The sequence below is a fragment of the Oncorhynchus kisutch genome, linkage group LG25 (assembly GCF_002021735.2).
Source record: "Oncorhynchus kisutch isolate 150728-3 linkage group LG25, Okis_V2, whole genome shotgun sequence".
In the NCBI taxonomy this organism is placed as follows: Eukaryota; Metazoa; Chordata; class Actinopteri; order Salmoniformes; family Salmonidae; genus Oncorhynchus; species Oncorhynchus kisutch.
The window spans coordinates 27820351-27835997 of NC_034198.2; the positions used below are offsets into that span (position 1 = coordinate 27820351).

The window sequence follows — 15647 nt, forward strand, 5'->3', positions numbered from 1 at the left end:
TGCTGAGAGAATAGACAGGTCATTATGTATTTAGCCCTGGGTAAAAAATTAGGTGCCCGCTGTCTGCTTTTAACTCAACTGGTCACATGACCTCTAGAAGCCCATACGATTGGCCGGGTGTATAACAGCAAGAACTGAGCAATTGATTGGGCTGGATGTAGAATTATGCATGCAGCCCGTGGAACCTTCCCAAACCGCAACATATTTCCAGACAGGTGAGACAGACGCACACGGAGGCCTCTCTAACGAGGCAGATTCCTGATCCAAAGCTGGGTCTCCATTGCATCCAAAGAATTTTAACAGCCGTCTTCATTTAAGAAAACGTTCATACCTACTTTGATTCAGTATAGATCTTCATTAGACTTCATTACGTTCTCATGTTCCCCCCACAATAAAACCTCAAACCGGGGCACATTTTTGTGTTGCAGTTTGATTTCCTCTCCGGCCAGGATGAGAGTTCAGCTGGGATCTGAACCCGACTAGGGAACAATGCCCGAGCCGAGCAAAACACAGCTCAACCGACCTGCTGGATCTATACAGCATAACACCAACCGACCAACAGACCCACCGACCAGGGGAAAACACAGGAAATTCCAGCCTCCTGAACCCAAAGCCGACACAAGCCTGTGCTGTATTCCGGCCTGCTCCCAGATCTGATTGCAGCAGCAGACCATAGCAGAGTGAGACACTGAGGGGGTTAACATCATCCCCGCCTCTCTCCCTCCTCCTCCTCCTCCTGTATCACATTTCCCTACTCAAACACAGCCGCGCCCTGCTAGATCTCCCTCGTTTTAATTCATTCGTTCACCTATTTATTTTAAATCGGGATGAAATGACGTTTCATGCCGGTTCTTGGGCATATCCCCGTTGAGGGCCCAAGGAGGGTAGCCTGTGTGGTTAGGACATTGTGCTGAGCAGACGTGGAATGACATTAGAGGGGCAATGGTGCTGCTGCAGTGTACTCTGGGTAACCTGAGAGAGGGTGTTGAGGATCGGGTGGACGTGGGAGGATGTTTGTGATTACAGTGCTGCCATACTGCTGCGTGTTTACACCGTTCCGACCGCCGGCCGCTCTGCTCCACATGTCTACTGCTATGCTGCTCTCCATGTCGCTCTCCCCTCTGACCGGTCAAGTATTGGGCTATACGCTATGCTATGGTAAAGTGATCCATTCAGGTTCCATCACGAGCATGGAGAATGTGTCTCAGCCCCATGGTATTGGAAAGTCAGACTTGATGAGGGCAGAGGCCTGGGAATGTCACTAGAGCCCTGTAGCCCCCAGGTCAATGTGCTGCTCTAAGTCTCCCTACTCTACATGTCCCTACAGTACTCAACCCATCAACAGGTAGCCTAGCGGTTAAGAGCATTGGGCCAGTAACCAAAATGTCACTGGTTCGAATCCTTGAGCTGGCAAGGTGGGAAAATCGGTTGTTCTGTCCTTGAGCAAGGCATTTAACCCCCAACAATAACTGCTCCCAAAGCACCTCTCTGATTCAGAGGGGTTGGGTTAAATGCTGAAGGCATTTCGGTTGAATGCATTCAGTTGTGCAACTGACTAGGTATCCTCTTTCCCAACATCCTCTTTCCCAAAATCATCTGTATTAGACCCTTTCTCTAGTCTAGCCCCTGAAAAGTACACTACAGGACACTATGTTCATGCCACGATGGGAACTTTTCTCTGAGATGCCAACCCATGCATTTGTTTATGAACAGAAACTTCTTGAAAACCTCATGTATTCTTTGGTCCATGAACTGTTTAGTATACATTTCAATATTTGTTTGAACAAAGCCCCGTTGAGTTTCTGCTTTTGGTTGCTGAACAACAACTTTTTTTCCCTAGAGAAAATAAATTGTTCAATATTTCTCTATAATTTCACAGGAATCAATAGCACACAAACAAAAAACAACTGTAAATAGCCCTGGGGAAGCAGCTAAACAAACTCTGAATATTAGCTTTGTCCTCTGATACAGTATTTGTTTTCTTCTTGAACAAGGTCATCTCAGTGCATGCTGAGGGCATCAGACAACGCACGTAAAAATGAACAGTACTTGCTGTTAGAATAAAAGTATGTATTGTAACAGTGAGCAGAGCCCATCTGCTACCGTCTACTATGGCAGGGATGTGCTATAAGACACTCCACACATGGCTAAAATCACACTCTTAACATGAAATGTTCCTTGTCTCCTTCCCTCTGTGCTCCATTGGAAGATCCAGCAGACCAACGTTAGTAGAACACCAGAGCACAGGTCCCAGCTGGCCCTCAGGAGAGGACTTCCCTGCCATAGTCAACGTAGTCTGGAGCCTCCAGCGTCCATCTCTTAAAATAGGCCTCCTCGCCACTGGAAAGAGATCCCCTGAGCCAGACTGGTGCTCTGTGGCCATATGAACCGGTCATGGGCTTTAAGGTATTAAACATAACAGTGTTGTGTTTGGCCGACAGCAGGATTCACAGTAATCACTCAGCGGGAAGCTCTGGCTCTTTCTGATGAGGCTTGAAACAAGCTCTCTGGCTTCGAAGATCAGTGAAATATGCTTTTATGATTTTCTTGTGTCCAGGGGGCAGAGAGTAACAGTGTTATAGTGATCAGAGGTGAGGTGGTGTTAGCTTGGAACATGTGGCTATAGCATGAGTAGTAGCTAAATTATAAAGCGAGAGTAATCAGAATGAATCAACTCCACAAGGTTGCTCAACCCCAATGTCCTCAAAAACACACTTACAATTCTCTAGTATGATATGGTCTCTGTGCCAAAACAAGACAAACAGCTATAAATAACATAGTCCCTTCCTTGACTATTCCCTCCACTATCATTTTCCCATAGGAAGTTACTGTATATCCAGTTCCCTGTCAGTAGTGTCCCTCTGGCCCTGCCCTCTAACCCAAGTCATTAGTAACCCTGCCTCCACTCTTGATGACAACAGAAAGAACTAAGGCAATGGTGAACGGCTGGAAGATTACTAGAATAAATGAATGAGCAGGCTACTGAATCAGTGACCATAGCTTTTCATGGATACTCCCTATACCTGGAATGACCTCCCGAAAGGATCCCAGCTGTGCCCCATGATGTATATGTCTATGGTTGTGCCAGATAGCATCTGTGTTAATGCTAACCACCGACAGCTATTCAGTTTACTGTGGCAAAAGCATAACTGGGCTAATAGCATTTCTACATTAGCCTCAGCATTAATGGCTAGCTGAAATTGTGACTAAACAAACAGTTGCGCTGGCTGGCTGTGCCCAGAGGGCTGCGGAGGTGTTAGCAGCTGTGCTAACAGTTGTGCTGGTGGCAGGCCTAATGGAGCGCTGGGCTAATCGGGCCAGTGATTGTAGGGAATGATGACAGCCAAAGCTCTTCCTGTTCCTGAGCCGTTTGGCCATCAGGAAAAATAGATCATCATTAGCTGTCTGGGAGGAACAGGGCCCAGTGGTACTCCAGCTAAATAGACTGCCCTCTTCCTTCCTCCTAACAGCTGACAGAGTAGTACCACACGGGTGGTGACCACCACCACCTCCATCACCATCGCAGTACAAGGAGCGGTATGTAATAGCTGAACAGATACTTGCGACCAGTGTTGTGGTACTCAACTGGTCTCGAGCCCACATTGTGGTGTGTCTAGGTTTTGTCTCAGTCTCTGATACTTTTTACTCAGTCTTGACTCAGTCTCAGACAATGAGGACTTTTTTTTCCCAGAGACCAGCCAAGACCAGTGGAGTAAAAAACAACATAATTCTTAGCCCCCATTCAGTCAACACAAAACTTCTTCGCCAGGCCAAATATGCACACTGCTTTCATGACACATTTATATATCGTAATGCCTAATGAAACCTGGCCTTCCTACTTCACTTGTAATATTACTGTCTTTTAAATTTGTAGAAAAATAGCCACAAACCTTGTCACAGTTGTTAGAATTGTCTTGCTATGGTGCTATGGTAGTAGGGGAGACTGGGTGAAACTGTTTGAGAGACACACACTCGCTAAAGGGACAGCAGAGGAAAATAGTTTGTATTTTTATCCATTGTTTAGATACCGGTGATCTTAGCATGTTTTTACTACTCTGAATGCCTAAAGAATCCATATGTTCTTCTGAATGAACAGAATGTTATTCTCTTATTGTGCTGGCGATCTGACAACTACAATCATGGCCTTGAATTGGACTCACATTGGTCTGGTACCATTCTGGACTCGGTCTCTGACCCCTCCCCCCCTCCCGATCTCGGCCATGACTCAGTCTCTGACCCCTCCCGATCTCGGCCATGACTCAGTCTCTGACCCCTCACCCCCCTCCCGATCTCGGCCTCGACTCAGTCTCTGACCCCTCACCCCCCTCCCGATCTCGGCCTCGACTCAGTCTCTGACCCCTCACCCCCCTCCCGATCTCGGCCATGACACAGTCTCTGACCCTCGCCCCCCTCCCGATCTCGGCCAAGACTCAGTCTCTGACCCCTCCCGATCTCGGCCGAAGACTCTGTCTCCTTGACTGAGTGAAAAGGTTTGAGAACCCCTGTACTACGGTCTGCAATGACAAGAGGAACTGATGATGCACTACTCCATTTTTTAAATTGCACCTTGTGTATTCTACTATTACAACCTTCAAAACTAAGTTTAAAGCCGGACTGGGTTTCCCCCTGAGCGCCCAACAGTTTGGGAACCGCTGTACTACGACACCATCACCAAGTGAATCAGTATTGGGATCCTGCAACACAGACGAGCCATACTGCGCCTCAGAAGAATGTTTCCCAGTGTATTCTGCTGATTTCCCCTTAAACCCCCTTCCTTCCTCTCGCCGGCCCAGTGTTGGTCCCAGCTCTAGCTGTGATCCCTGTGGGATGGACATGAGATATGGATAAGAGATATGAATATGAATCAGTGTGAGAAAGTTGACTGGCGTCCTGTAAGGGACTCCTACATAAAGGCCTCCCCTATACTGAGGCCCTCGAGGGCCCTACCAAACCAAAACACTACTCTCCTGTCTCAGCTGTCAATCACCATCAGCCACCAACAGCGGCCACGACCCGGGGACAGGAAGGGGCCTGGTGTGTCCCAAAACATATCTCACTGTGCACCCTGGAGGGGGTTAGTGTGTTGTGTGTGTGTGTGTGGTAGGGGGGGTGTAGGCCTAAGTTGGGAGAAGACAAAATGACATACTCAGCAGTGGATGAGTGCAAGATTAATAAACAATCTCATGTCCACTATCCTTTTCCACTGAAGGTACTTTTGTAAGCAATAGTCTGAAATTAAGCTATAGGATGTGTGTGTGTGTGTGTGTGTGTGTATCCTCCCATGCTGAGGTGAATCAACATCTGCAATTCTAAACACAACAAGGTATCCATTACCCCCACGTACACACAGCATTCTCCCCCTTCTGTCTCTCTCCCCCCAGTCCCTTATGTCTTTGTGGGGGCTGGAACACCTGGGCTGCTGTGAAAATATTTACCCAGAGAGGGCTAACTGCTGGAGGGGCTGCTCACCCCCTCCACCCTCATAATCAGTCTAAAGACATTATCCACTTATTGGAGATGAGCAGCAAGGCTGGAGGGGATGTGCAAGCCGGGTAACGTAGTTACGGTAATCGCCCCCGGGTGAGGTGGGGTAGTGAATTTCAGCTCTGAAAGCCCGGAGAAGGGGACTGGCTCCCAGAAGGAAGGGCCGCTAATCAGACGCTCGCGTGCCACAGTTAATATTCTTCCTCGTTTGGGGACACAGGCCTTTATAAGCTCTGCTGATGAGGTGCGGAGAAAATGCAAAACAGCCAGCCAGTCACCTGCCCCCAGGCATTGCCACTGAGTGCATTAGAGAGAACAGTATCTGAATGAGTATGTGCTGTAGGTATACAGGGGGTTAGCAGATATGAAGAATCTCTAAATCTGTTTTATCACTTTTGTCTTTCATTATATTGAAGCCCCAGTACAGAGCTGATTCTTTGGGGATAATTGCACATTCCTTGTATGAACTTAGCTACTTTGACCTAAGCTGTGTGTGTGCGGTAAATTATGTGCAGGGTGTAAGGAGCTCATAAAACCCACGATCATACTGATGAGGTCAGAGAGAAGAAACCAGAGAAAGTCTTTCATTTGCTGTGTCATTCCATACCTCCCTCATCATCCCTCTCTCCCCACTGTCAACACGGTCGCAAAAAGCCAGACACACTAACTCGCTGTAATAAGCCATCTCTAGCAGCTAGCTGAACCTCTGGTACTGTACAGCAACATGCAGTTGGGACAGGATCATACAGTCCTGTACATTATTAGTCTGTGCTTTGCAGAGGGGCAGGTTATTGACTCATCGTAGGTGTGAGGGATATGGGTGACAGCTGCTGCTGGGAAGAGTTCATACAACTAAGGTATGAACTAGGGAAGCATTTCCCAAACTCAGTCCTGGGGACCCCAAGAGGTGCACGTTTTTTTCTTTTTCCAAACACTACAAAGCTGATTCAAATCATCAAATCTTGATGACTATTTGATGATTTGAATCAGCTGTGTAGTGTTTGGGCATAAATCACAACATGCACCTCTTGGGGTCCCCAGGACCGAGTTTGGAGAACACTGAACTAGGGTATGACTTTAGCTCAATATCTGTTTGAGAGCAGATGATCCATGCTGTGGTTCACCAGTCTATGAATACCTTCTCCACACTATTGCCAAAAGACTAATGTTAATCTCTAAACTCAGGGAAAATTACACATTTGTAATTTGTAAAAAAATACTTTCATTCTTATAGTCGCATTGCTGAGAGGTGTACCTGCAAGTTAATGTTTTATTGTACTGTGCACAACATGCTTATGACAAATAAACTTGATTTGATATTGAAAAGACATGTTCCATACCATGGCACTAAATCCTTACATCCACCCAACCCTAAGCTGGTTGGTTTACTGCTAGTTTACTGCTGGCTCAGAGCCCAATAGGGCTGGACGGAGGTGGAGGATACAATCTATTACACACCCTTCATAAAGTGACCTCATACCAGTCTCTCTCTCTCACACACACACACACACACACAACAAACACGGCCAACTGGGAGATCCCTTTCCGTTTTGCACACCATGGATGATGTTTCCATTACCCCTCCGTGGACAAACGTTGAATACTGAAGTCAAACCGTGAGGTCTTGTTGGGCAGTGAGCCGACCTCTATGGGACAGAGATGGGAGAGATGGATGAATGGTCATAGAACTCAGTCAGAAACACAGCAGAGAGACCACGGAGAAGGCAGGATCCCTCCCATCCTCACCGTTAGTCATTTGAATCAGCCTCTGCTGAGGCTGGCTGCAGCCTGCCTTCTGTTGTAATAATTACAGCTTGTTTGGTTGGCTCCACCAGTGTGTTTGATAGACATACCCGACAGTAGCTGCCAGTCAAATTGCCTCTCGTATCTGCGTGGTCACGTACAGAGGGGAGAGTGACTTGTGCTCCTGAAGAGAGGGTTGTAATGACACTGGTCTCCCCTTGTGAAGTGGCTCTCTCTGGCTGGATGGCAGGACAGGACCGTGTGGGGAGACCATGGAAAGCTCTGTGTCTAGGAGCCCAAGTGAGAGGGAAAAGATTGAGCACACTCCAGTCAGACCCTACTTCTCTCACACACACGACACAGTTCGACCACACACACACACACACACACACACACACACACACACACAGAGAGAACATGAAAAATGACAACACTACTGAAAAGCTAAGCGATTTATAACCTCGATTAGGAGACAACATGAAAAATGACAAAGCCACTCAAACACTAAACAATAATACTGATTTGGAAACTAAAGAGACAACACAATGGAGCGTACATGAAGCCAATCAGCATGTATAGTCTCATCACCACAAAGCACTGCCACGGTTGGTCAGTCTTGATGAAACATCTCTGTAACACAATGACGGTGTTAGATGCACTTTGCAAATGCCCCTTCTATCCTGGAGGGAGCAACACTGGTTGGGTGTTCTCCAAGGTTTACACAGGGGACTCCAGCAGGCTTGTGTGTGCCTTATTGATGCATTTCTCAATTTGTGCCACATCAACACAAACAGATTGGATAATACAGAAGGGAATATGGGATTCATTTTGAAGCGTATGATTAGTGAGGCACAACAGCTCTGTCCTGTGATAATTGTGTCTGGGCTCCTCTCTCTGTGGCCCTCTGGCTTATTGCAGTCTGGCAGAGACCTCCATCTCCCCCTGCCCCGCCCCTCAGAGACTGTCAATCAACTCACTGGCAGGGCCGTCTGGGTAACAAGACAGCAGAGACACTGTCTGATACTTGCCACAGTAACGGCATCCAGCAGGTGGGAATAATTTAAATGAGTGCCTAGCCAATCACCATTTAACAAACAATGTCACAATACTGGGTTTAACAAAAATTCAGTTAGGCTTGATTTTTATCACTTTGGCTGATAATTTTCCATTTATTAATACATTTCTCAAAACATGTTTAAACATGGTTTTTAAAATAATACAAACTGAGGCATAAAGAGTTGGTCCAACATACTGAAAACTACATGAACAGAACATGTCAGCATCTTCTGTCACAGAGATGTTCTAGGAGTGGCTACACAGAAGGGTTGTGTTCAGGTAGTACTTTTACTGTTTTAAAACATTTTACATTTCTACTGAACATGACCCAAGTGCAAAGCCATGGTCCAGTCCACACTGGTCTATCTGAGGACCCGTATGAGGTCCAGTCCAATGCGGCCCCGCTGAGGGTCCACGTTGAGCACCCTGACCTCCACCTTCTCCCCGGGGCCTAGGGCTAGGCTGCGCCTCCTCTGGTCAGCTGGCAGCTTGTCTGGGGTGATGTACTTCTTATGGATCAGCCCATTGCGGCCCACTCCGATGTCCACGAAGGCCCCGAACAGAGTGGCGTTTTCCACCCGGCCCGTCAGAACCACCCCCTCTCTCAGGTCACTCATAGACACAATGCCACGCTTGAAGTCTGCCTTCTCGAAGTCTGGGGGGGAGTGAAAGAGAGAAGGAGTGAAAGGAAAGGAGGGAGGTTAAACAGTGGAATGAAGACCAGATATCATATTCCTAAGCAGGATACCCAATATTCGCTTCTGCATACTTCCACATTCCTCGCGGGCTTTGCTTTTTCAGTTTTCCATTTTGTCCGTTTTCTGGAGCATTAACTTCAACATGGGCTCACGGTCCAGGAAACACTCATCTACAATTATCCTCTTCTAACACCCGAATCGCATGCTATCTGTTGACACAGCTGAGTATGCACCGAGACACATCACAACAGAACCTGAGCACCTCAACCTGCTGCTGAACCCATGACCTCCAGACGCCGACACCCAGCTCCCAACACACTACCCTACACTTCCCTCTCTCATTCAATATGATTGACAGTCCCCATGACTGATCTGAACTCACTGCACCAGTGCTGCTACCAGCATGCCCTTTAGAGACCGAACATGACAATGGAACATTTCTGTTCAGAATTGAAGCCAAGTCAACACTTGAGGCTGTGGATCGCTCCATTTCTCTACCGCACTTCATACTTGTCAGCAATGACCAGCCAGTCTACAAGTGCCAGTGGTCTGGGTTGTGATTCTGGCATCTCTCCCCTCATATCATCCCCCACTCTCTCTCTCTCATCTACCTCCCCTTCATAGTGTAGATCCAACCCCCTCCCCAGTTCCCCAGAGACTGTGTGTTTGAGGGGCCTAGACTGGGCCGGGCAGTGCTCCAGGCTTTGATGTCCCCTGTCATCATTTGGAGGGGGAAGACCCAGGTCGTTACTGTCCTGCCTGCCGACAGATATATCATTAATGAGAAAGAGGCTCCTCTCTTTAAGGAGAAATCCAGAACTACACTGCTGCGTCCTCAACGGTGACCTCCCTCCCCTGTGGCGTCTAGTTGAGAAAAACTAAGATCATCTATAAAACAACAACACGGCCTCTGCTACAACCACTAGGCGGGATAAGCACAACACTGTTTTCCTGCCAGGATGTGTGATAACAGTATATAATGTTTCATGACGAGGAGGAGCCGTGCTTATTGAGATGACTGGATCACTTTTTAACTGTTCTACAATAGGAACCAGCTGACAGAGAGACAGAGAGAGACAGAGACAGAGAGAGAGAGAGAGAGACACAGAGAGAGAGAGAGAGAGAGAGAGAGAGAGAGAGAGAGAGAGAGAGAGAGAGAGAGAGAGAGAGAGAGAGAGAGAGAGAGAGAGAGAGAGAGAGAGAGAGAGAGAGAGAGAGAGAGAGAGAGAGAGAGAGAGAGAGAGAGATGGAGAGAGAGATGGAGAGGCCCAGTCTTATTAAATGACAGGTTGGGTCAGTGCTTGGGCTGGAGTAGGATAATATTCATAACAGGCCCGTTGATATGGGTGAGTTGTAGTAATGGTCCTCAGGAGAGGCGTCCAGTAAAGTGTGAATGGCTTTAGATACGTCCCAGGACAAGGCTCTGACACCAGACTCCTGTAATAGGACTATGATGACAGTAGGTCTGGGACAGAGGTGAGGTTTTACCTTGGCGGATGTCAAAGCCAGGAGGCTGGGTGAGTCCGTCTATGATGAGCTGCAGTGTGTCTGGGGTGGTGTTGAGGGTTTCAGCCAGGGCTTCTAGACCTTGACATTTCACACTGGCCTCCACACACTGTCTGAGCTCTGGCCGGCCCATCTGGTCCACACTACCCCCTACCAGGGACAGGAAACTAAGGAGAGGAGAGACAGGGGAGTCAGACACAGCATCATAATAAGGATAATAATTAATATATATATATATATATATATATATAAAATAACATGGGATTTATATTGTGCTTTTTAAGGTCCCAAAGTCGCTTATCAGGGACACAACAATACATGGACTGGTGCATCAACTACGAACAAACACAGAGAAACAAAAGAACCATAAGTAATGATCTGGTGTCCTGCCAGCCTGCTGGTGTGAGAAGCCTGCCTGCCAGCCTGCTGGTGTGAGAAGCCTGCTTGCCAGCCTGCTGGTGTGAGAAGCCTGCCTGCCAGCCTGCTGGTGTGAGAAGCCTGCCTGCCAGCCTGCTGGTGTGAGAAGCCTGCCTGCCAGTGTGAGAAGCCTGCATGCCTGCCTACTGGTGTGAGAAGCCTGCCTGCCTGCCTATGTGAGAAGCCTGCCTGCCTGTCTATGTGAGAAGCCTGCCAGCTGGTGTGAGAAGCCTGCCTGACTGCTGGTGTGAGAAGCCTGCCTGCCTGCTGGTGTGAGAAGCCTGCCTGCCTGCCTATGTGAGAAGCCTGCCTGCCTGTCTATGTGAGAAGCCTGACAGCTGGTGTGAGAAGCCTGCCTGCCTGCCTGATGGTGTGAGAAGCCTGCCTGACTGCTGGTGTGAGAAGCCTGCCTGCCTGCTGGTGTGAGAAGCCTGCCTGAGGAGCCATAGTTACAGAGGGAACAGCCCCCCCCCGCTCCTAACCCATCCCCATCCTCTATCCTGCTCGCCCTCTGTCCCTGCAGGCCAGTTCACACACAGGTGGGGTAAGCAGTCTTAATGAATGACTTTTTAACTGCGCTCCATGGTGGGCCGCAGCACGTGTGCCTGGCCCCCTGGCAGACCAATTGAGAGGCCTCAGGGTGAATGGGAGGAGGAGGGGGATTGAGGTGTGAGAATAATTATGCCCTAAATCTCTGGTTTCAGAGTCCCAGCTCATGCTTTCTCTGTTCATAAGTGCACACTGCAGGGACATCACCCCTCACCTCTCCATAAATCACCTCTGTCTATGCAGGCTGGTAAACACCATTGCCACCGAGACCCGGGAGCCCGCCCCTGCTCAACCTGGACTGGAGCACTCAGCCACCAGTCATCTGACTGGGTAGGCCTCCACCAATCCCCAGCAAGTATGATGGAGGCCCATCCCACTTTCTGAATAATGTCTCATCACTCCATGAATGAGCAGCCATTCAAACAGACCATCACATAACATGATAGGAACCATCCTAGACACAATCAGAATGACTAAAATATGGGTCAAGAAATTACTAACAGGTGCAAATCCAGAACTCTGAATCTAGATCTGAATCTGACATGTAATCCCTCAAAGTGTGTACTTGTACAGAGCAGACAGCCAACAGACAGTACACTCTTAGAAAGAAGGTGATATCTAGAACCTAGGAGTGTAGGCCCAAGGGATGGGGTCAGACTGGCCAGAGGTGCCTGTAGGATTGCAAGGGATTGCAGGGGATCTGAAAGCTCTATAGGGGGTTGTGGTGGTGGTGGTGGTGGTGGTGGTGGTGGTGGGTGGTGGGTGGGGGGTGGTGGTGGGTGGTGGGTGGGGGGGGGGCAGTGGGAATGCAGGCCACAGCTGAGGGCAGGAGGACCCGCTAGGCAGCTATTGTCGGTGATGGATGTCCGTCTGTTGTCGTGGAATCCTGACGCCAGCTACTCAGCAGCAGCTGTCCTCCCTGTGACTGACAGAGCAGGTGGGTCCAGGCCACACCCATTTCCTGTAGCTGCCCCAGAGGATGACTGCTGCTGGAAAGACACATTCATAATGTACACACACAGAACCTACTCTTATTAATACACAGACATGCACACACACGTCTCGTTGACAAGTGCAGTTGGCTGTGGAGATGGAACTGTACAGTGCAGCTGTGGGGTCTCTGCCCAGCCACTCACCCCTTGCTGTTCGACCTCTGGCCCCGAGCTTGTCTCTGGACTGAGACGAATGGTGCCCTTAAACTGTGGCCTCTGTCTATCCAGACCCTCCAGTGTCCTTAAGAACTAACCCACAGACCTGCTAGGATCCTCTGGCACTGAGAAGGCCAGACACAGGTATAGAATGACCACATAGGAAAGACACTCCCTAATACATACAGAGTTTACAGTCAGTCAGTCAGTCAGTCAGTAAGCATCCTGCTCAGCTCACCAAGGTAAAGCATAAAAAAGAAAAAGAGAAAAGTCCCATGTGTGAATTCTGAAAAATAGTGAAAAGTACACACGGAGCACATAGTAACAGACTTGCCGGTTCTCCATGTTGGCTCTCCTGGCCGGCTGATGACTTCCAGCCTGGCTCAGTTAGAGTCACGCGGCAGGCAGGCAGCTCACATCACTCCAGATCACTTTACCTCTCTAGCCACACAACACGAAGTGTGCATGTGGGCTCTGTGTAGCCCGATCAATACACACTATGGTCAAGTAAAGCACAACATAATGAACCAAAGCATACACAGCCCCACAAATCTACACACACACAAAATCATAGACATGAACACACAGACAAATTCTAAAAAGAGACACACACACACACACACAAAGTCATCATGGAACTCAACAAATGCCCCCCAGCTATCATCTATCTAGATCAGGCAACAAACCAGACAAAACAAAACAGTAAAATAAGAAGCCTTTCTTCAGAAACACCCCTCTCCCACTCTCCCTTTCTCCCTGATTTCTGTGCTGGTCATCAGAGCCACAGAGGTAGTGTGTCTCTCCTGGAAGGGGGGTAGGGGGAACACGGGTTGATTTATGAACAGGCACAGCGCAGGCCCTGGTGGTGGTTGTGGCGGGTGGGCGGTAGGGTGGCGTCTTTGGTTTGGGGCGGGGGGGTTCTGCAGGGCTCAGGTTTCAGCTTGGTGTGTTTGTGTTTAAGGGGTACTAGGGAGGGAGCCCAGCCATGGGCCTCTGCTTCTCGCTTGAGGCCCAGTGAGTACCCTCTCCACCTCTCCTCTCCCCTCCCCTTAGGGTGGTGGTAATGAGAACCAGTGGTGACGGGGCCAGAGCGCTGGACGAGGCCCAGTGAGTACCCTCTCCACCTCTCCTCTCCCTCTGGGTGGTGGTAATGAGAACCAGTGGTGACGGGGCCAGAGCGCTGGACGAGGCCCAGTGAGTACCCTCTCCACCTCTCCTCTCCCCTCCCCTTAGGGTGGTGGTAATGAGAACCAGTGGTGACGGGGCCAGAGTGCTGGACGAGGCCCAGTGAGTACCCTCTCCACCTCTCCTCTCCCTCTGGGTGGTGGTAATGAGAACCAGTGGTGACGGGGCCAGAGTGCTGGACGAGGCCCAGTAAGTACCCTCTCCACCTCTCCTCTCCCTCTGGGTGGTGGTAATGAGAACCAGTGGTGACGGGGCCAGAGTGCTGGACGAGGCCCAGTGAGTACCCTCTCCACCTCTCCTCTCCCTCTGGGTGGTGGTAATGAGAACCAGTGGTGACGGGGCCAGAGCGCTGGACGAGGCCCAGTGAGTACCATCTCCACCTCTCCTCTCCCTCTGTGTGGTGGTAATGAGAACCAGTGGTGACGGGGCCAGAGTGCTGGACGAGGCCCAGTGAGTACCCTCTCCACCTCTCCTCTCCCTCTGTGTGGTGGTAATGAGAACCAGTGGTGACGGGGCCAGAGTGCTGGACGAGGCCCAGTGAGTACCCTCTCCACCTCTCCTCTCCCCTCCCCTTAGGGTGGTGGTAATGAGAACCAGTGGTGAAGGGGCCAGAGTGCTGGACGAGGCCCAGTGAGTACCCTCTCCACCTCTCCTCTCCCTCTGGGTGGTAATGAGAACCAGTGGTGACGGGGCCAGAGCGCTGGACGAGGCCCACTGAGTACCCTCTCCACCTCTCCTCTCCCTCTGTGTGGTGGTAATGAGAACCAGTGGTGACGGGGCCAGAGCGCTGGACGAGGCACAGGGCTACACACAGAGAGAGGCTGGGTGGGCCTCAGCATAGAGCCTGTCCAGATCCACCTTGAAGGAGTTAAGAGAGTTGACCCAGTCTATTACACAGCCAGCCAGCCAACCAGCCAGCCAAGTGGGCTCTCAATCATCACTTCTGTACTGCATACTGTACAGTAGGTGAATATTTTTGATAATATTTATATTTTAGTCATTTAGCAGACGCTCTTATTCGGAGCGACTAACAGGAGCGATTAGGGTTAAGTGCCTTTCTCAAGGGCAAGATTTTTCACCTAGTTGGCTCGGGGATTCAAACCAGCAATCTTTCGGTTATTTATTCATTAAAATTTGATTTCACCTTTATTTAACCAGGTAGGCAAGTTGAGAACAAGTTCTCATTTCCAATTGCGACCTGGCCAAGATAAAGCAAAGCAGTTTGACACGGACAACAACACAGAGTTACACATGGAGTAAAACAAACATACAGTCAATAATACAGTAGAAACAAGTCTATATATACACGATGTGAGCAAATGAGGTGAGATAAGGGAGGTAAAGGCAAAAAAAAGGCCATGGTGGCAAAGTAAATACAATAATCTCAGACGACACGAAAGAGAGGTTGAATAGGCTAGTAATAGGGGTGGCAACAATTTCGGCAGATAATTTTTTGAAAGAAAGCCCGGCTGATTTGTAGGGTTCCAGATTTTGCAGCTCTTTCAGAACATCAGCGGACTGGATTTGGGAGAAGGAGAAATGGGGAAGGCTTGGGCGAGTTGCTGTGGGGGGTGCAGTGCTGTTGACCGGGGTAGGGGTAGCCAGGTGGAAAGCATGGCCAGCCGTAGAAAAATGCTTATTGAAATTCTCAATTATAGTGGATTTATCAGTGGTGACAGTGTTTCCTATCTTCAGTGCAGTGGGCAGCTGGGAGGAGGTGTTCTTATTCTCCATGGACTTTACAGTGTCCCAGAACTTTTTTGAGTTAGTGTTGCAGGAAGCAAATTTCTGCTTGGCTTTTCTAACTGCCTGTGTATATTGGTTTCTAGCTTCCCTGAAAAGCTGCATATCACGGGGGCTG

The 15647-nt window shown here is 49.2% G+C and overlaps 1 protein-coding gene across 2 annotated transcripts in view; it reads right to left on the reverse strand.

Moving 5' to 3' along the window:
• Positions 1–7664: 7664 nt before the first annotated feature.
• The window catches only part of srbd1 (S1 RNA binding domain 1), an 85783-nt gene continuing 77800 nt past the window's right edge, over positions 7665–15647 (reverse strand). For both annotated transcript variants that reach the window (XM_031804913.1, XM_031804912.1), the window contains exons 20-21: positions 10470–10654; positions 7665–8938 (exon numbers count right to left, since the gene is read on the reverse strand). In XM_031804913.1, the coding sequence (XP_031660773.1) occupies positions 8646–8938; positions 10470–10654 (478 nt within the window). In that variant the 3' untranslated portion in view covers positions 7665–8645. The remainder of the gene's footprint in view (positions 8939–10469; positions 10655–15647) is intronic.